Source organism: Oncorhynchus gorbuscha, linkage group LG03 (genome assembly GCF_021184085.1).
Source record: "Oncorhynchus gorbuscha isolate QuinsamMale2020 ecotype Even-year linkage group LG03, OgorEven_v1.0, whole genome shotgun sequence".
Taxonomy (NCBI): domain Eukaryota; kingdom Metazoa; phylum Chordata; class Actinopteri; order Salmoniformes; family Salmonidae; genus Oncorhynchus; species Oncorhynchus gorbuscha.
In genome coordinates, this window is record NC_060175.1 from 19,169,945 (window position 1) to 19,192,200 (window position 22,256).

Consider the following 22,256-nt stretch of genomic DNA (forward strand, 5'->3'; position numbering starts at 1 on the left):
TATTTATTTACTTCTCTGCTCTTTTGCACACCAATATCTCTACCTGTACATGATCATCTGATCATTTATCACTCCAGTGTTAATCTGCAATATTGTAATTATTCGCCTACCTCCTCATGCCTTTTGCACACATTGTATATAGACTCCCCTTTTTTCTCTACTGTGTTATTGACTTGTTAATTGTTTACTCCATGTGTAATTCTGTGTTGTCTGTTCACACTGCTATGCTTTATCTTGGCCATGTCACAGTTGCAAATGAGAACCTGTTCTCAACTAGCCTACCTGGTTAAATAAAGGTGAAATAAATCAAATAAAAAAACTTGTGTAACCTGTCTTTTTAACTCTGTCCCTGGTTGAGGTTTCAGAACAGGAGTGTGGTGGGGGTGGGGCAGTGTGTAACTTGTGTAACCTGTTTTTTTTTGTAAGGTGCATCCTCTAAATCCTGATCAGCTCCTTGAGAGTTAACGTAATACAATCAATTCTCTAGACCTGTGCTCAAGTTTACCTTGGCAGAGGACCTGTGGATGCAAGGGCACAACGCTTGTCCTCAACTAAAGTGATTTACATTGGCATTAAAATAACTCCTGATTTATATTTATGCCCCCAGCCATGCCAGTCAGCTTTTCCCCTTGCAGAGTTTGCCTTGCAGAACAGAGTTTTCTATCAGACCATGCACTGTTAGATCACTGATACTGTGTACTGACACTTATTATCCAATTACTGCTGGGAATAATGCATTTAATTAATAACCAATTACTTGAATTGGCTATTTTTCACAATACATTTTGACTGAAAAATGTTTTGAATCATTGGCGGGTATCTCGTCTGTGACTTAAGTACCTTGAGGAGTTGAATATATAATTAGTTTAATGTGGGGTCCTACGGCCTGCCTCCCATTCATCTCTGGTCTGACTATGCATATGTTTCATTGCCTGGTGTAATGAAGCTTTAAATGACCAGTCTACCCTATGCCCTCTGTACTTCCCATGTCTGTAAGCTTGCATGCCTTTTCGTGTGTGTGAACTGCAATGAAATGACCCCCTTTCCTCAACACATATGAATAGTAACCAATATGAATAGTAACCAATATGAATAGTAACCCATATGAATAGGAACCCATATGAATAGGAACCCATATGAATAGGAACCCATATCAATAGGAACCCATATCAATAGGAACCCATAGGAATGGTAACCCATAGGAATGGTAACTAGGGTTGCAAATTTGGGGAAATATTCATAGGTGGAAACTTTCTGTGGGAATTAATTGAAATATATGCAAATTAATATTAATCCCATTTAAATGTAGATGTTTTTTGCATTGAATACAGTTACCATATCATTTGGAAACATAAACCTTTTAGCTTATCGTAAGTAGGCATAATTGCAAGTTATTTATTTATCTGTTATTTTGCCAGGTAAGTTGACTGAGAACACGTTCTCATTTGCAGCAATGACCTGGGGAATAATTACAGGGGACTGGGGATTATTAGGTGACCGAGTTGGTTTGAGGGCCAGATTGGGAATTTAGCCAGGACACCGGGGTTAACACCCCTAGTCTTACGATAAGTGCCATGGGATCTTTAATGACCTCAGAGAGTCAGGACACCTGTTTAGTGTCCCATCTGAAAGACAGCAACCTACACAGGGCAATGTCCCCAATCACTGCCCTGGGGCATTGGGATATTTTTAAATCCTTCCAATAGAAATAATAAAAACAATTCAGTTACAAATTGAACTTTAATTAAATGAGTTGACTCTTCACATGGGATGATTTCAATGAACAACAAAAGGGAATATTGAATGATCCCCAATGATCTATCGCATTTCACAAAAACCTTTAACATACATCTGTAAAATGATCATCTAGAAACTAAAGCTTTTGTTGTCTTCTTCTCAGGCTTCCATGTCTTTTCCCTGGACCTCAATGTCCACCTCTTGAACATCAGACTCTGAGGCCTCATCTTCACTGTCACTTTCCAACCTGGTTGTGGATGGCTCAGGCAAATTTCAACCCTTGTATTGGTCAGCCTGTTGAGTGCCTTGGTGTGTGTGTGTTCCCAAATAAGGACCAGTTGAGCTCTGAGGTGGCTGATGTATTTGGTGGATGATGGAGGCAACAGGGGAAAGAGCCTCAGATCCACAAAGTCCCTTCCACCAGGTGGCTGATGAGATATGGTGGCACGCCTGCCATATTGCAATGCCATCCCAAAGCCCTTGCTTGGAAGTGTACTTCGCCAGACTGCCAAGAACATCGCCCTCATCCAGGCCAAGGTGGCGAGACAGTAGTGATGACACCATAGGCCTTGTTGATCTCTGCATCAGACAGGATGCTCTTGCCAGCATACTTGGCGTCCAACATGTACACTGCGGTGTGTATGGGCTTCAGGCAGAAGTCTTCATGCGTTTTGATTTATTTCAGAACTGCGGTTTCCTCTGCTTGGAGCAACAGTGAAGTGGGCAGGGCAGTATGGGTTTTTTCTTCTTGCATCTGCAAGTAGAGTCTAAACATCAGACAGGATGGCATTGTCTTCCTCATCCATGCAATAGCTACTGCCAACGGTTTCAGGAGTTTCAGGCTTCTTACCACTCTCCCAAAATACATAATCCAGGAGGATCCTCTTGATGGGACTGTCCATATCGGTAGACTGTGATATGGGCATTTCTTGGAGAGACTCTATCCCTTCTAGGAGACTGTCAAACATGATGATAACACCACCCCAACGGGTGTTGCTGGGCAGCTAAAATGTGGTGCTCTTATTCTTCTCACTTTGCTTGGTGAGGTAGGTTGCTGCAATAACTTGATGACCTTTCACATACCTAACCATTTCATTGGCTTTCTTGTAGAGTGTATCCATTGTTTTCAGTGCCATGATGTCCTTGAGGAGCAGATTCAATGCTTGAGCAGCACAGGCAATGGGTGTTATGTGGGGGTAGGACTCCTCCACTTTAGACCAAGTAGACTTTAGACCATGCAGACCAAGCAGAATGTTCACAGCATTGTTTGTCACCAGTGCAAATACCTTCTGTGGTCCAAGGTCATTGATGACTGCCTTCAGCTCATCTGCAATGTACAGACCGGTGTGTCTGTTGTCCCTTGTATCTGTGTTCTTGCAGAATACTGATTGAGGGGTGGAGATATAGTTAATTATTCCTTACCCACGAACATTAGACCACCCATCAGAGATGATTGCAATACAATCTGCTTTCTCTAATTTGCTTGACCTTCATTTGAACTCTGCATCCAGCAAAAGTAGAGAAAGCATGTCTGTTTGGAGGGGCGTATGCTGGGTGAAGAACATTCAGAAATCTCTTCCAATACACATTGCCGATGATCATCAGAGGTGAAGCAGTTGCATACATAGCTCGAGCAAGACATTCGTCAGCATTTATCTGACTACGTTCCTCCATGGAATCAAAAAAACTTCTCATTCCAGGAGGACCATGAGCTGTTGCTATCGATAAGGTGTCTGATTCCTCATTTTCACCTCAAATAGAAGTAGAGGGACTTTTGTCAGAGATGGCTTGTTTTGCTGAGGGAACTTTATGCACTTGGCCAGATAATTCTGCATCTTTGTTGCATTCTTCACATATGATTTGGCACAGTATTTGCAAATGTACACAGCTTTTCCTTCTACATTAGCTGCAGTGAAATATCTCCACACATTATTTTCATGTAAACATTAGAACAAAATTTGTATTTTTTTCTAAATACAATTCCACATACAGATAAATAGTTAAGCAGTTAGATTAAATTAAACAACTATTTTTGAAAGATAAATGTTTTAAAATGAAACTTGTATGGAAACAGCTGAAATAACACTCCTCCAGTTAGCAGGCTCAATCAAGCGAAAACTAGCAGAAATTGTTAACAAGTTAGAAATTATTTAAACACACTTTGATATAGGCTACTATTTACTAGTTAACGAAAAATAAAGTAATATAACATATATTCACCCCCCCCAGTATTGTTATCAAAACTTACCAGAAAGCACGTAGTCCATTGTCTCAGACAGTGTGGTATTGTGCAACTCATTAGTGTGCAAGATTGAGAATCAGCTGTACATGTGATTGAAGAATTCACTATGCATGCAGAGGGTTGCAATTCCATTGAATTGGGGATAGTTTAACCAAAATATGCCATAAGACCTAGAATTGTTTTATGTGTATCCCACTAAAAAGGTTATTTTTATTTATGAATTGAATCAAAATTCCCTAAATTCCTGGGCATAACTTTCCATGGAAAATGTCCTGAAAAATTCAGACCCTTTGCAACCCATATGAATGGTAACACATGTGCAGATTGTGTTCCCGGCCTTTGTTGAGATTGAATCCACAGGGGAGGAGTAGGGGTTTTGGGGTTTGCTCCCATTCCCCCATCCCCACTCTAACACCGCAACAACCCTCAAAGGCAAATCTCTGCGTTGTCTTCGTGTGCATGGTAAAGATTAGAGTTTGAGGCTTGCCCACTCCATCTGAGTGTCTTTGTGTGCTACAGTAGTCTAGGTGTGGCTGTGTGTGGGTACTTCTTCTAGTGTTGGTGTGGCTGTGTGTGGTTACTGCTGCTTGTGTTTGTGTGGCTGTGTGGTTACCGCTGCTAGTGTTGGTGAGGCTATAGCTTTGTGGTTACTGCTGCTAGTGTTGGTGTGGCTGAGGCTGTGTGGTTACTACTGCCGGTGAGGCTGTGGCTGTGTGGTTACTACTGCTAGTGTTGGTGTGGCTGTGTGGTTACTACTGGTAGTGTTGGTGAGGCTGTGGCTGTGTGGTTACTACTGCTAGTGTTGGTGAGGCTGTGGCTGTGTGATTACTAATGCTAGTGGCGGTGAGGCTGTGGCTGTGTGGTCACTACTGCTAGTGGCGGTGAGGCTGTGCCTGTGTGGTTACCACTGCTAGTGGTGATGTGGCTGTGTGGTTACTACTACTAGTGGCGATGAGGCTGTGGCTGGGTGGTTACTACTGCTAGTGGTGTTGTGGCTGTGTGGTTACCACTGCTAGTGGTGATGTGGCTGTGTGCTTACTACTGCTCGTGGTGGTGAGGCTGTGGCTGTGTGGTTACCACTGCTAGTGGTGATGTGGCTGTGTGCTTACTACTGCTCGTGGTGGTGAGGCTGTGTGTGGTTACTACTGGTTGTGGTGGTGAGGCTGTGTGTGGTTACTACTGCTCGTGGTGGTGAGGCTGTGTGTGGTTACTACTGGTCGTGGTGGTGAGGCTGTGTGTGTTTAGTACTGCTCGTGGTGGTGAGGCTGTGTGTGGTTACTACTGGTCGTGGTGGTGAGGCTGTGTGTGGTTACTACTGGTCGTGGTGGTGAGGCTGTGTGTGGTTACTACTGGTCGTGGTGGTGAGGCTGTGTGTGGTTACTACTGCTCGTGGTGGTGAGGCTGTGTGTGTTTACTACTGCTAGTGTTGGTGAGGCTGTGTGTGGTTACCGTTCTCTCTCTCCCACCTACTGCAGCGTTGGTCCGACGATGCTTGGTTTTCCTACCGATGGCACAGATGTGACCCACATGTTAAAAATGCAGCAAGGAGAAAGTTAGCTTGAGCTCTGTGCGAGGAGTCAGTCACTTGGCTTTTTTCTTCTCTCCCCTCCTCACCGAGCGGCAAGTGCTGTAATTGATATGCCACCGGCAATAAATCAGCTGTGCGCCGGGGCCGAGCGGAGGCCATTATCTGAACGGACAGGTTTAGCGCCGGGCTCCGTCAAAGAGGTGCATGCAACTGGTTACTAGGCTACCCGTCTATATAATAGCCATGTTATCGTTACTCATTGTGTATTTATTCTAACTTTTTTTTTAATCACGTGTTTTACTTTTCTGTTATCTCTATTTAATTTCTCTCTGCATTTTTTGTATTTATTTTATTTAACCTTTATTTAACTAGGCAAGTCAGTTAGGAACAAATTCTTATCACGGCCAGATGTGATGCAGCCTGGATTCGAACCAGGTACTGCAGTGACGCCTCTTGCTTTGAGATGTCGCCTCTTAGACCACTGTGTCACTCGGGAGCCCAAGTGGCGCGTTGTTGGAAAGGGCCCATAAGTAAGTATTTCACTGTTAGTCTACACCTGTTGTTTACGAGGCATGTGACAAATACATTTAATTTTATTTGGCGTAGGTGAGAGAGAGCACAGAGAGAGAGAGCGGGTTGAGGGAGAAACCTGATTTGATACATTCTGTTTGATTATGTCGCCCCCTCTTCATGTTCTTCTCGGGGACTACACACACTCACACACTGCTTTTTAATGGTGAACTTTTTGGTTTGGAAAAAGTCACATTTCCCCCACTGAATCTTCCTCCAATGTACACACACACATACCACCCCTCCCCCGCTAATCCAAGCTCACTCATTAACCACTATTAATCCAAATAAACTGAAACAAAAGGTTTTAAGTGACCCCCCCAGTCCCATCCATTCCGACTGGACCCACACTGAAGCCTGTTGGGACAACAATCGATGGGTCATTCTGATATAAAAACCAATCAATCTTGAAAAGCCCGAAAGGAAAAGGTTCACGGTACTGTTTTTGCATTTTGAATGTGATTATAGCGCGGGCCTAGATGTCTCTGTAGATTCTCAACTGACAGGTTAAAAGGTGAAACGTGCTGAAGCCCCAAATGATTGACATGTTTTCCTGATCTTCCCCCGATATAGCGTTCATCCTGGTTTTACAGCCTTTTTCTGAAGAGGTAAAAGGAAGAGAGGGAAAATTGAAAAACGAGAGAGGAAATCTTTACTAATCTGGTCATGGTGGCAAATTCTTTATTGGGGAGGGATTGACAATTTCCTCATCTGTCAATAATTCCATAGGGATTTGGGAGAAATGTGTCCATTCCCAACCTGCTCTCTCCTCTCCCATCTAAAGTTGACTCAATTGATAGGGTCATAGGCTTAAGCCTGGCATGCATTTCAGCCTCCCATCTTATAGAATTAGCCATTGTGAGTGAGCTGACATTGTATTTTGTAATAGCATGCATTGGACACAGTCTGCCGAGATAGCATTCCCCTTATTACTCTGGGTAGATGACAACCAGCCAGAGACCCAGGCAGATTAAATGTGTTGCTCTATTCACGCTCTGTTATGTCAAGTCGGCTGAAAATGAAGAGGAATTACTTTAGAGACAACTTTCTCTCTTTTTCGTTCTCTCACGTTTTTGCTCACGGAAATGACAAGAATGAAAAAGAGCTAGCCAGCCCATGCCACGCTTTAAATTGACATCTGCTCTCGATGCGCTCAAGTGATCGTAACGCTGAACAATACAATTTAAAAAAAATACATTGGCTAAGTCATCACTTTATTGCGCCTGCTTATGTTGAGGAATCTCTTACACAGGTGAATATTTAAAAAAAACATTTTTTTGCTGGACAGCCATATCTACTAACTGGCTGGGCTGGCACTGTGCATTTATTAGTTTAGGTATCCCCTTTCGACATGAAGCCGAATGCCAGGTCTTTATTTAAATTCAGGTGGAGCTGCCTGCCAGCACTTTTCTCTTGTCGTCGCCTCCTCCAGATGCTTTCCTTTTTCTTTTTCTCCATCTCTCTCTGCTTCTCCCTCTCTCCACAGCACATTCATCTTGTCCAGGCTTTCATTTGTGGAAATTTTATGACACAAATCCCCCTGAACCTTGCTGTTACAAGAGCTGCCATGGTTTGCAATGCCACACTGTCTTGTACTGACCTCCACTCACTGTAGATGGAGGAAAAGGGGTGGCAATTGCTGTGCATTTTAATGGTTCACTTTTTGGTTTGTAAAAAGGCACATTTTCTCCCTGAATCTTCCTCCAATGTGTACACACACACACACACACACACACACACACACACACACACACACACACACACACACACACACACACACACACACACACACACACACACACACACACACACACACACACACACACACACACACACACACACACACACACACACACACACACACACATTGGTAAACTGACCGTAGTTCCTCCGTGCATCCTTGGGGAGTGATTGACAGATAGGCCAACCCCTCAATCACTCTCCAGAGGAAAACCGAAGATAAGGGAAGGAAGAAATAACATTCCTCATTCTCCCTCCCCTCCTTCTCAGAGAAAATCAAACAATCTCTCATGCTTTTGTTCCCTCCTTCCTCCCTCCCTACTGTTTCTCATCTTTCCCAATTCAGTTCAGTCATAAAATAACCCTCCGCCGACACTTTCATAGTCAAGGTGAAATTGAGCCGGGCCTCTGAGAGTTGCTGCGCACAATTTGGCATAATCAGCATTTACAAGAGAACTAATGTCCCGGTATCGCCGGAACTTAATTGGCCTGTCAAGCAGCGCTGAGGCGAGCCAGCTCAAAGCTCTCTGCCATCATTGTCACTGGAGGACACTCAAAAGAAAGGGAAAAAAGTCCTTGTCCATTACTTCCACTCCCCCGTCAATCAATCCCCTGCCCATTCCTCCTCTCTCCATATTGTGTCTCCTGGATCTTCTGTGCCATGGGAATCCAACTCTTGGGGCATTGTGATAACATATGAAACAGGATTAATTTAAATTAATGTATGGAAGCCGAGTGAGTGCTGGCGCATGTCACAAGTCACATATGAGCGTCTCTTCATTTGGAAGCATTAGAGAATATGATGAATTGGGAGGGGGGGTGGAATTAGGGCTAAGTGCCGTCAACTCAGAACATTTGGCCTACTTCGGTTTGGATGGGAAGCAGATAATTAACATCTGACTGCTGGGAGTGGATGTATGAGTTGGGTTGGCTGGAGTGGATGACTGAGTTGGATTGGCTGGAATGGAGGGTTGGGTTGGCTGGAGTTGAGGACTGGGTTGGGTTGGCTGGAATGGAGGACTGGGTTGGGTTGGCTGGAATGGAGGACTGGGTTGGGTTGGCTGGAATGGAGGACTGGGTTGGGTTGGCTGGAATGGAGGACTGGGTTGGGTTGGCTGGAATGGAGGACTGGGTTGGGTTGGCTGGAATGGAGGACTGGGTTGGGTTGGCTGGAATGGAGGACTGGGTTGGGTTGGCTGGAATGGAGGACTGGGTTGGCTGGAGTGGAGGACTGGGTTGGGTTGGCTGGAATGGAGGACTGGGTTGGGTTGGCTGGAGGGTTGGGTTGGCTAGAGTGGAGGACTGGGTTGGCTGGAGTGGAGGACTGGGTTGGGTTGGCTGGAGTGGAGGACTGGGTTGGCTGGAGTGGAGGACTGGGTTGGGTTGGCTGGAATGGAGGGTTGGGTTGGGTTGGGTTGGCTGGAGTGGAGTGGAGGACTGGGTTGGCTTGAGTGGAGGCATTGGTTGGGTTGGCTGGAATGGAGGGTTGGGTTGGGTTGGCTGGAGTGGAGGACTGGGTTGGGTTGGCTTGAATGGAGGGTTGGGTTGGGTTGGCTGGAGTGGAGGACTGGGTTGGCTGGAGTGGAGAACTTGGTTGGGTTGGCTGGAATGGAGGGTTGGGTTGGGTTGGCTGGAGTGGAGGACTGGGTTGGGTTGGCTGGAGTGGAGGACTGGGTTGGGTTGACTGGAGTGGAGGACTGGGTTGGGTTGACTGGAGTGGAGGACTGGGTTGGGTTGACTGGAGTGGAGGACTGGGTTGGGTGGGCGAGCAATACTTTGGCTGAAGTGGAAAACGGGTTTTGCATTATTGGAGCCGCAACAGACGACGACAACTGCAATTTATCTCTCTGGGATATGTGTGGTATATGTGTCTCAAATCTAGATCCATCTCATTCATTCATTTTCTTCTAGCTTATATTGTACTCTACATCCTGATTGCAGCATAAGGGTGCTGAATCATCATTGTTTTTACTCTACCTCCCTCAGGGTAGCAAACATGTTTTGGCAATCAGAGAGAGCTGCAGATCTGCCACAGATTAAAAGCGAACATTGCCTCGATGCTATTGACAGAACAAGGCCCTAATTGGGAGAAGAGGGGGATGCTGGGTAGTCTCCTGATACCGCATACAGCAACCCACACACTGGGAGGCCTGGGAGGGAGCAGACCTGGATACAACTTGTGGGGTTTCAATAGAAAAAAAAAGTTTTATAGTCTCATGCACTGGATAATTGTAGTAAAATGTGTTGGATAATTGTAGTAAAATGTGTTGTTTTGCAGGGTTAAGTGCCTTGCCTTGGGCACATCAACAGATGTTTTACCTTGTCTGCTCCGGTATTCGAACCAGGGACCTTTCAGTGACTGGCCCAATGGTCTAACCACTAGGTTTGCTGCCGTCTGTATGCGCCCCCTCTGGCAATTTTCTAAGCAGACCATCTCCGATCCTTCACGATACTGTTGAACTTATGAAATATTAAAGGCAGGATGTTGTGTGTCTTAAACTCATTGCCGTGTGACTCATTATTGTACTATGCGTTTTGTAATCCTCCTGTGACTCTCGCTAGCTATCTTCCTTCATAATGCAGTCACGGATATCACTTTGCATCATTAATCTGGGGTGGGTGAATGCCCTACTAACTTTTGTCTAAATTTAGCAGTGCATCTCATCTGCTTATCGGCTCTCCGGCTGATGCATAATCAATAGGAAATGTTCCATTGTGACTCATAATGTGTTTTTTTTCTTGCAGGGCTCTCACCCGTGCTGCTGTGGATGATGCTCTGGATGAAAACTCAGAACACAGAGAGAAAGACACTGGATAAATAGGAGCTTTCCCCCTCTTCCCCTCGGCCCATCCAGCCTCCTTCCAGGGGAATATAAGCTAGGACATAAACAGATCCGGACTAGGTGCCGGAGTGAACCCACCCACCTTCCCCATCCCTTCCCCCAGACTTGTCTCCTGCAACCCCCAGATATGTGGCCCCTATTGAGGTCACTCGTTGCCCCTCACCTGGGGAACCTGCTCCTTCTGGGGGTGCTGGTCCTCTTGACAGTCCCGTCCTTGACCAGAGGTCAACCCCAGCCCTTCAAATCCTTCTCCCCACCAGACTGGGGGCTGACACACCTGGCCATCCACAACAAGACGGGTGAGGTTTACGTTGGCACGGTCAACTGGATCTTCAAGCTCTCGAGCAACCTTACCAAGCTGCGGAGCCACATGACTGGCCCCGTGGCGGATAACGAGAAGTGCTATCCCCCGCCCAGCGTCCAGTCGTGCCCCCACGACCTTGCCCAGACCAACAACGTCAATAAGTTGCTTCTCATCGACTATGCCCAGAACCGACTCATCGCCTGCGGGAGCACCTCCCAGGGAATCTGTCAGTTCCTCAGGCTGGACGACCTGTTCAAACTGGGTGAGCCGCACCACCGTAAGGAGCACTACCTGTCCAGCGTGACCGAGTCTGGCACCATGTCTGGGGTCATCATCACATCCCAGCACAGCCCCGCCAGCAAGCTCTTCATCGGCACACCCATTGACGGCAAGTCCGAGTACTTCCCCACGCTCTCCAGCCGCAAGCTGATGTCCAACGAGGAGAACGCTGACATGTTCAGCTTTGTCTATCAGGATGAGTTTGTCTCCTCGCAGCTCAAGATCCCTTCGGACACTCTCAGCAAATTCCCTGCATTTGACATCTACTATATCTACGGCTTCAGCAGCGAACATTTTGTCTACTACCTGACCATGCAGCTGGACACTCAGCTCACTTCGCCTGACGCCTCTGGCGAACAGTTCTTCACATCCAAGATTGTCCGCCTCTGTGTGGACGACTCAAAGTTCTACTCGTACGTGGAGTTCCCCATCGGCTGCACCAAGGATGGGGTGGAGTATCGTCTCGTCCAGGACGCCTACCTCAGCCGTCCCGGCAAGCAGTTGGCTGACTCCTTAGGAATTTCCGAAGACGAGGACATCCTGTTCACTGTGTTCTCGCAGGGCCAGAAGAACCGGGCCAAGCCGCCCAAGGAGTCAGCCCTGTGCCTGTTCACACTGCGCCGCATCAAGGAGAAGATCAAGGAGCGCATCCAGTCCTGCTACCGGGGAGAGGGGAAGCTCTCACTACCCTGGCTGCTCAACAAGGAACTGGCCTGCATCAACTCAGTGAGTCCTGTGGCCTTCTTAACGCTACTGATCTCGATCTGATTCAGTTCTGCTATGCCTGCATCACAACTCAGTGAGTTCTGTGGCCCTCTGAATACATTTACATTTTAGTCATTTTGCATGAGCTCTTATCCAGGGCAACATACAGTTAGTGCATTCATCTTAAGATAGCTAGGTGGGACAACCACATATCACAGGCGTAGCAGGTATATTTTTCCTCTCAAGAAGTTATCAGCAAAGTTAGTGGTAGTAGGAAAAGACTAACAATATTGATCTCTATCTGATTCTCTGATTCAATTCTCCTATGCCCCACAAATTCGGTCCTCTTTGATTCCTATTATGTATTTTCAGAGAGTATTGAACATAAGGCCTAAGCTCTGTAATGGCACACCTTGTGGTTAGACAAGGGCAAGGCATACTGTAATCTCACTGAACATCTGTCAAACTTGAAGAGACCGTAGTTTCAGCCGAATCAAATTTTATTTGTCACATGCGCCTAATACAACAGGTGTCGACCTTACCATGAAATGCTCATTTACAAGCCCTTAACCAACAATGCAGTTCAATAAATGGTTAAGAAAATATTAACTAAATGAACTAAAGTACATTTTTAAAAAGTAAAGCAATAAAATGTAGATAATAATAATGAGGCTATATACAGGGAATACCAAGTCAATGTGCTGTGGTACAAGAAGGTTGAGGTAGTTGGTACATGTAGGTTGGGGTAAAGTGACTATGCATAGATAGTAAACAGCAAGTAGCAGCAGTGTAAAAACAATGGAGGGGGGGTCAATGTAAATAGTCCCGGCCATTTGATTAATTGTTCAGCAGCCCAGACTTGGCTCTCCCGTACCACTTGCTGTGCGGTAGCAGTGAAAATAGTCTATGACTTGGGTGACTAGAGTCTTAGACAATTTTGTGGGCCTTCCTCTGACACCGCATAATATATAGGTCTTGGATGGTAGGAAGCTAGGCCCCAGTGGTATATTGGGCTATACTCACTACCCTCTACAGTCAAATGCCTAGCATTTGCCATACCACGGTCAAATGCCAAATCAAGCATTTGCCATATCTCAAAGTGCTGTACAGTGATGCAAACAATGCAGTCAGGATGCTCTCGATGGTGCAGCTGTATAACTTTTTGAGGATCTGGGGACCCATGCCAAATCTTTTCAGGGGGGGGGGTTATGTTGTGCCTTCTTCACAACTTTCTTTGTATGTTTGGACCATGATAGTTTGTTAGTGATGTGGAGGCCAAGGAATCTCTCCACACACTCCACTACTGCCGCGGCAATGTTAATGGTGGCCTGTTCGGCCCTCGTTTTCCTGTAGTTCACGATCATCTTCTTTTTCTTGCTCACGTAGAGGGAGAGGTTGTTGCCCTGGCACCACATTGCAGGGAGTACAGGAGGGAACTAAGCACGCACCCCTGTGGGGCCCCGGTGTTGAGGATCAGCGTGGCAGATGTGTTGTTGCCTACCATGGCTACCGACTTGAGTGCTATGGGTTGGTTATCATTTAGGCAGGTTTCCTTCGCATTCTTGGGCACAAGGACTTTGGTGGTCTGTTTGAAACATGTGGGTAATCATTGAAAATATCATTGAATACACTTGCCAGTTGGTCCACGCATGGTCTGAGTACATGCCCTGGTAGTCCATTTGGCCCCACGGCCTTGTGATTGTTGACCTGTTTATAGGTCTTTCGCACATCTGCTACGGATAGCGTGATCACACTGTGGTCCGGAACGGCTGGTGCTCTCATTCATGCTTCAGTGTTGCTTGTCTCGAAGCGAGCATGAAAGGCATTTAGCTTGTCTGGTAGGCTTGTGTCACTGGGCAGTTCGCGGCTGGGTTTTCCTTTTATAGTCCGAAATAGTTTGAAAGCCCTGCCACATCTGACGAGCATCAGAGCTGGTGTAGTCGGATTAAATCTTATTCCTGTATTGACGCTTTGCCTATTTTATGGTTTGTCTGAAGGCATAGCAGAATTTCTTATAAGCGTCAGGATTAGTGTCCTGCTTCTTGAAAGCGGGAGCTCTAGCCTTTAGCTTGGTGCGGCTGATGCCTGTAATCCATGGCTTCTGGTTGGGATATGTACATACGGTCACTGTGGGGATGACGTTATCAATGCACTTATTGATGAAGCCGGTGACTGAGGTGATATACCATTGGATATCACCTCAGTCCTGACAATGCCATTGGATGAGTCATGGAACATATACCACTCAGTGCTAGAAAAAAGTCCTGTAGTGTACCATCCGCGAGTTCTGACCAATTCCATATTGAGAGAGCAACTGGTACTTCCTACTTTAGTTTTTGCTTGTAAGCAGGAATCAGGAGGATAGAGTTATGGTCAGATTTTTTTTCCTCTGGTTTCACTTTACATGCTGGTAGAAATAAGGTAAAACAGATTTAAGTTTGCCAGCTTTAAAGTCCCCGGCCACTAGGAGCGCCACTTCTGAATGAGCATTTTCTTACTTGCTTATGGCCTTATAAAACTTGTTGAGTGCGGTCTTTGTGCCTGCATGGGTTTGTGGCGGTAAATAGATGGCTACGAATAATATAGTTGAGAACGTAGAAAATGTGGTCTACAGCTTATCATGAGGTACTCTACATTAGGCATGCAATATCTCGATACTTCTTTAATATTAGACATCATGCACCAGCTGTTATTGACAAATGGACACAAAACCTTGCCTCTTGTCTTACCAAACATAGCTGCTCTGTCCTGCCGATGCACAGAAAACCCAGCCAGCTCTATGCTCTTCGTGTCGTTGTTCAGCCACGACTCGGTGAAACATAAGACATCACAGTTTTTAATGTCCCGTTGGTAGGATAGTCTCAACCTTAGATCATCGAGTTTGTTTTCCAGTGATTGCACATTGGCCAATAGAACCGGTGGTAATGGCGATTTTACTCACTCGCCTACGAATCCTAACAAGGCACCCCGACCTTCTCCCTCTATCTCTGCCTTTTCTTCATGCAAATGATGGGGACTTGGGCTTCGTCACTGGAGAGCAGTATATCCTTTGCGTCGGACTGATTAAATAAAGAATCTTTGTCCTGTTCGGGGTTAGTAAATCCCTGTTCTGATGGTCAGAAACTAAGAGACGGTATCAACAACATTTATGTACAAATTAAGTAACTAACAACGCAAAAACAATACTTTACACAATAGCACAGTTGGTTAGGATCAATCAAATCAAATGTATTTATATAGCCCTTCGTACATCAGCTGATGTCTCAAAGTGCTGTACAGAAACCCAGCCTAAAACCCCAAACAGCAAGCAATGCAGGTGTAGAAGCACGGTGGCTAGGAAAAACTCCCTAGAAAGGCCAAAACCTAGGAAGAAACCTAGAGAGGAACCAGGCTATGTGGGGTGGCCAGTCCTCTTCTGGCTGTGCCGGGTGGAGATTATAACAGAACATGGCCAAGATGTTCAAATGTTCATAAATGACCAGCATGGTCGTTTAATAATAAGGCAGAACAGTTGAAACTGGAGTAGCAGCATGGCCAGGTGGACTGGGGACAGCAAGGAGTCATCATGTCAGGTAGTCCTGGGGCATGGTCCTAGGGCTCAGGTCCTCCGAGAGAGAGAAAGAGAGAATTAGAGAGAGCATATGTGGGGTGGCCAGTCCTCTTCTGGCTGTGCTGGGTGGAGATTATAACAGAACATGGCCAAGATGTTAAAATGTTCATAAATGACCAGCATGGTCGAATAATAAGTCAGAACAGTTGAAACTGGAGCAGCAGCACGGCCAGGTGGACTGGGGACAGCAAGGAGTCATCATGTCAGGTAGTCCTGGGGCATGGTCCTAGGGCTCAGGTCCTCCGAGAGAGAGAAAGAAAGAGAGAAGGAGAGAATTAGAGAACGCACACTTAGATTCACACAGGACACCGAATAGGACAGGAGAAGTACTCCAGATATAACAAACTGACCCTAGCCCCCGACACAAACTACTGCAGCATAAATACTGGAGGCTGAGACAGGAGGGGTCAGGAGACACTGTGGCCCCATCCGAGGACACCCCCGGACAGGGTCAAACAGGCAGGATATAACCCCACCCACTTTGCCAAAGCACAGCCCCCACACCACTAGAGGGACATCTTCAACCACCAACTTACCATCTTGAGACAAGGCTGAGTATAGCTCACAAAGATCTCCGCCATGGCACAACCCAAGGGGGGGGCGCCAACCCAGACAGGATGACCACATCAGTGAATCAACCCACTCAGGTAGGAGCCCGTAAAATGGCAGACATCCCCTCCGGCGCCATTCTGGGACAGCCAGACTTCAATTATCATGATTTTGCCTCAGATAGATGTTGGCGAAGGGTACATGCATAGCCTATGCAATGCATGCACATATACACACATAGCTAGTAGGGACGAGGGAGAAAATCTATAGTTACATATCACAATTGTATTTTGGACAATTTTATATAGATTCTGACTCGATAACAAAATATAAATAGCTTGTTCTCTATCTTTTTAAGTAGTGAGCCAACATGTTTTCAGCACTTTTTTTTCTCCATGACTGATTAACATAAAAAAATCTCATGATCTCTCTTGTCCCCTCTGCAGCAGACATGTAGTGAGAAATATGTTTGGAACATCATCCTATTATCGAATTGCAATGCATATATAATCATGAGAATCTCAATACATATCGTATTGGCATTTAAGTATGGTGATAATGTCGTATCGCGAGGTCCATGGCCATTCCCAACCCCAGTATCCTCTAGAGCTTTTGGCAACATACAGTGGGGCAAAAAAGTATTTAGTCAGCCACCAATTGTGCAAGTTCTCCCACTTAAAAAGATGAGGCCTGTAATTTTCATCATAGGTACACTTCAACTATGACCGACAAAATGAGAAAAAAAATCCAGAAAATCACATGGTATGATTTTTTTATGAATTTATTTGCAATTTATGGTGGAAAATAAGTATTTGGTCAATAACAAAAGTTTCTCAATACTTTGTTATATACCCTTTGTTGGCAATGACAGAGGTCAAACATTTTCTGTAAGTCTTCACACACTGTTTTCACACACTGTTGCTGGTATTTTGGCCCATTCCTCCATGCAGATCTCCTCAAGAGCAGTGATGTTTTGGGGCTGTTGCTGGGCAAGACGGACTTTCAACTCCCTCCAAAGATTTTCTATGGGGTTGAGATCTGGAGACTGGCTAGGCCACTCCAGGACCTTGAAATGCTTCTTACGAAGCCACTCCTTTGTTGCCCGGGCGGTGTGTTTGGGATCATTGTCATGCTGAAAGACCCAGCCACGTTTCATCTTCAATGCCCTTGCTGATGGAAGGAGGTTTTCACTCAAAATCTCACGATACATGGCCCCATTCATTCTTTCCTTTACACGGATCAGTCGTCCTGGTCCCTTTGCAGAAAAACAGCCCCAAAGCATGATGTTTCCACCCCATGCTTCACAGTAGGTACGGTGTTCTTTGGATGCAACTCAGCATTCTTTGTCCTCCAAACACGATGAGTTGAGTTTTTACCAAAAAGTTATATTTTGGTTTCATCTGACCATATGACATTCTCCCAATCTTCTTCTGGATCATCCAAATGCTCTCTAGCAAACTTCAGATGGGCCTGGACATGTACTGGCTTAAGCAGGGGGACATGTCTGGCACTGCAGGATTTGAGTCTCTGGCGGCGTAGTGTGTTACTGATGGTAGGCTTTGTTACTTTGGTCCCAGCTCTCTGCAGGTCATTCACTAGGTCCCCCCGCGTGGTTCTGAGATTTTTGCTCACCGTTCTTGTGATCATTTTGACCCCACGGGGTGAGATCTTGCATGGAGCCCCAGATCGAGGGAGATTATCAGTGGTCTTGTATGTCTTCCATATCCTTATATTTGCTCCCACAGTTGATTTCTTCAAACCAAGCTGCTTACCTATTGCAGATTTTCTTCCCAGCCTGGTGCAGGTCTACAATTTTGTTTCTGGTGTCCTTTGATAGCTCTTTGGTCTTGGCCATAGTGGAGTTTGGAGTGTGCCTGTTTGAGGTTGTGGACAGGTGTCTTTTATACTGATAACAAGTTCAAACAGGTGCCATTAATACAGGTAACGAGTGGAGGACACAGGAGCTTCTTAAAGAAGTTGTTACAGGTCTGTGAGAGCCAGAAATCTTGCTTGTTTGTAGGTGACCAAATACTTACTTTCCACCATCATTTGCAAATAAATTCATAAAAAATCCTACAATGTGATTTTCTGATTTTTTTCCCCCCTAATTTTGTCTGTCAAAGTTGACTTGTACCTATTATGAAAATTACAGGCCTCTCATCTTTTTAAGTGGGAGAACTTGCACAATTGGTGGCTGACTAAATACTTTTTTGCCCGACTGTATGTGTGCTGTTGAAATATACTACAGTTATACGGTGATACTACAACAGGCTATACATTGGAATGCAATACAATTAATAGCTAGTCTGCTGACCTCTGACATTATGCTTTGCCTTGGGCCTTTCTCAACACCTCTCTGCCATGATGCTGGCATTTAGGTTCAGTCCCCTTCGACAACTTCTCCCTGGGGCCATCTTTAGAACAATGGTAATTAGCGAGAGGCGGTGTGACGCGTCTTGACTGAACCCAGTTCCCATACTCACCCTGCTTTCTTCCTGGAACCTCTGAGTGATTTGATTTAGTCCAACAGGGACATCATTAGCCCTGTCCCTAGAATTTGTGAAATGTCACTCAAACGAGTGGCTGAGGCACGCACACACAAACTCAGACACTAATTCATTGAGAGAGGGTTGATCGGATGCTGTATGCAGTGCTTGGCCCCACAGGGAAGACAGAGGCTTGGCTGGTTTTCCCCCCACTGATCCACCGTGCGTGGCATTACAGAGCACACACACCCACACCAGGCTGAGATGAATGCAATACACAGTCCATCTTGCTCGCTTGTTCACTCGGTGGGTACAGCTGTACACCTTATTTTTTTATTTGACCTTTATTTAACTAGGCAAGTCAGTTAAGAACAAATTCTTATTTTCAATGACGGCCTAGGAACAGTGGTTTAACTGCCTGTTCAGGGGCAGAACGACAGATTTGCAACCTTCCGGTTACTAGTCTCTAACCACTAGGCTACCCTGCCGCCCCATATGGTCATAATGGTGTTGAAATGGGTACAGCTGTACACCCTATACAGTGGTTCCTGCGAGCATGCACCGCGGGACTTAGAGGTACCCAGCGTCATGGCTTCATTGATCCAGACCACCGCAAGGGGGCGTTAGAGCACTCATTATGCATTTGAATCCCAAGGTTTTTATGACTAATCATATGGAGTGGTTCCAATGACACATTTTGACGCGTGCCACTGGTCCCTGAGTGTGGATGGCTGACAAAATGTACAACTGAGAGGAATATGTTAATGTAGAGACAAACATTTGTGCATATTTTTTTTTCATAAAGTTAATTTACGAAAATCTCTATTTAGCAAGTTATCTGACTAGCTAACATTAGCCAGCTAGCTAGTGTTGGGAGAATGAATTCGTAATTTGTGTTGTTTAATGCTTTAGGGACTCCTGGGAAAACCAGGCTGTCGTCTTGTGAAACAGTGGATGTAAAGAATCTAGCTAGCTAAAGCATTTACTGCAAATTGAATATACAATTGTTTAAGCTTGCCTTGCAGTGCAGCTGAAGTAGCATAGCTAACTATTTACTTATTGTGTAGTGGAGGATAAAATATCTGTATGCTTATGGATGTGGAGCCAATCTGTGTATGGACCCTGAAATGTATGAATATTAGTTCAGAACCATGAACCTCTGCTATCATAGTTGTTGTATCAACTTCAAGTATGAATGTCATTAATGAAGCCTATGTGTAACTGGTGTGAAATGGCTAGCTAGTTAGGGGTGCGTGCTAATAGCGTTTAAATCGGTGACATCATTCACTCTGAGACCTTGAAGTAGTTGTTCCCCTTGCTCTGAGCATTGGGTAACGATGCTTCGAGGGTGGCTGTTGTCGATGTGTGCAGAGGGTGTCTGGTTTGAGCCCAGGTAGGGGTAAGGATAGGGACGGAAGCTATACTGTTACATATTGATAGAGTAGAATGTAATAACTTTATTGTGCCAAGGATGCAAGTCCTATATACATGTACTGTTGAGATTCCCACATTGTAGCCTGTTCGTTGAATATATTCACTGATCGTGTACTCTTCCTTGGCAAATGAAGGTGCGGTTCAGGTATGAATCTCTGAGACATAATTTTTTAGTCATATCAAAGTCCATTATTTGAATGATGCTGTATGTTATGTTATGTTATGTTATGTTATGTTATGTTATGTTATGTTATGCAATTCAGTGTCTACTGCTCCTGGGACATCAATGATTACATGTTGTAACTATGCAATCGACTAGAAACATGATTGATTTGTAATTCATATATGCAGAAAAAATATATGCATCTCGAACTCCCTTCATCTGCGTTAATCTGAGGACACAGCATAGTATTCCAATCCGTGGAGAATGTGAAACGCTTTATTGAAAGAAGTTCATTATCCAGGTGTTATAAATACATCAAATGTATCATAATTATGATAATTGTAATATTATAAATACAAGTTCAGTCTGTACTTCAATGCACATATGGTGTGCATTATAAAACACGGAAGAAAGACGAGGTGGGGAGAGAGGTGTAGAAGACAGAAAGGGAAAGAGGTAAGAACACTATACACCATAAAGAAGGAAAGAAGGTTGTGAATAGCTTAGTTGAGTCCGCCAGTATGTCCTCTCTCAACCTAGAAAGGAGAGGGAGAGAGAAAAAGAGAGGGAGTTGTGAATGGCCCAGTTGAGGCACACAGATTGTCCCCTCACTCCTCCTCAGCTGTAGTTGATTTCCTGTTCCTCCTTTCTTTTCAACTCTTCTTCTCTCTCTGTTTCCCCCATTAGTGTTATTTTGACAATTTTGGAAATGGGCTGTGGCTTTCTGTGTACAAATATCCTGTCCGCATGCACATCATTAAGGAGTAAACTATTATCCAAAGCCACTTTCTGTGATTTTTCTCCTAAATAACACTCCACAATCTGCGTAGTCAGTCACACAGCTCATTCTGAATTCCTGCTTTTGAAGACCACTCGTTGCCAAAGCTCTCCTGCCCTGGTGGGAACTGTGATGAAATGGCTTCTACGTTAAGCTGATTGGCTTGCCCTGGACCCCATGGTGACCCTAGGTCAGGCTTAGGTCAATGAGGAGTCATTGAATCAAAGTTATCCTCTAGGTACAGGTCTTGAATCAGCATTCCGCTCCCCCACCTTTGAACCTCAACCATCAAAAACTGACCTTAGATCTGGAGGTGATTTCAGCCCATTGCTCCGGGAGGGGAAGATGAGGTCAGCAGTTGACCCTGGTGAAGAGCGGCTGGCAGGCGAGGCAGACTGAGGCAGGCCATTGGCAGGCTGGCGGGCACAGCCTATCATGATGGATGGTCTTCTGTACTGTCAGCTCCCTTTGTTGTCCCTGCAAATGGACTGTGTGTGCCCACGTGGTGTTGTAAATATTTATTATGTAATTATTGTATCCTGTATCTTACTCACACACAGCTAGCGGAGGTGACCCCAGGAAGTGTTCTCAGGCCCTCATCTGTCTGAGTTTTATTAGTGATCCCATGACCTTCCACCACTCTGAGAGGGAATCAATAAAAAACATTTCTCCACTGCGGGCGAGGGAGGGAGAGAAAGTAGGAGAGGTAAAGGGGGAGAGAGACGGGTGAGGGGGAGAGACGAGGAGAGGGCGGGAGGGCAAGGGATAGAGACAGGGAGAGGGCAAGGGAGACGGCGAGGGAGAAAGACAGGGAGTGCGAGGAAGAGACGGGCGAGGGAGAGAAGGGGAGGGAGAGAGACGTGGCGTGGGAGAGAGACTGGGGGAGGGTGAGGGAGAGAGACTGGGCGAGGTAGAGAGATGGGGAGAGGGCGAGGGAGAGAGATGGGGGAGAGGCGAGGGAGAGCGATAAATAGACTGGGAAAACAAGTGGATTGAGGATAATGAGAGAGATGGAGGGAGGGAGCGAGAAGGGAAGAAAAATGGTTGGAGAAATAGTGAGCTAGAGAGCAATAGCCCTAGAAACAGAGCAGGAACTAGCCATTGCTGCCTATATCTGCTGAGAAAAGGGGGAGAGAAGTGGTTGCAGAAGATGAAGAGAGAGGAAAATAATGGTTAGATAGCTACAGAACGCCTGTACTGGCCATATCTCCCAGCAGCTACACAGCAGCAACAGGAGAGGAGATGATTGAATGCATGCTCCAGCACAAATAATATTGGTGTCTGTCAC

General features: G+C 45.5%; 1 protein-coding gene across 5 annotated transcripts in view; it reads left to right on the plus strand.

Annotated features, from left to right (window-relative positions):
• Positions 1 to 22,256, plus strand: part of LOC124027397 (plexin-A1-like) — a 404,375-nt gene that overhangs the window by 65,762 nt on the left and 316,357 nt on the right. For all 5 annotated transcript variants that reach the window (XM_046339848.1, XM_046339847.1, XM_046339840.1 and 2 more), the window contains one exon: positions 10,563 to 11,969. In XM_046339848.1, the coding sequence (XP_046195804.1) occupies positions 10,788 to 11,969 (1,182 nt within the window). In that variant the 5' untranslated portion in view covers positions 10,563 to 10,787. The remainder of the gene's footprint in view (positions 1 to 10,562; positions 11,970 to 22,256) is intronic.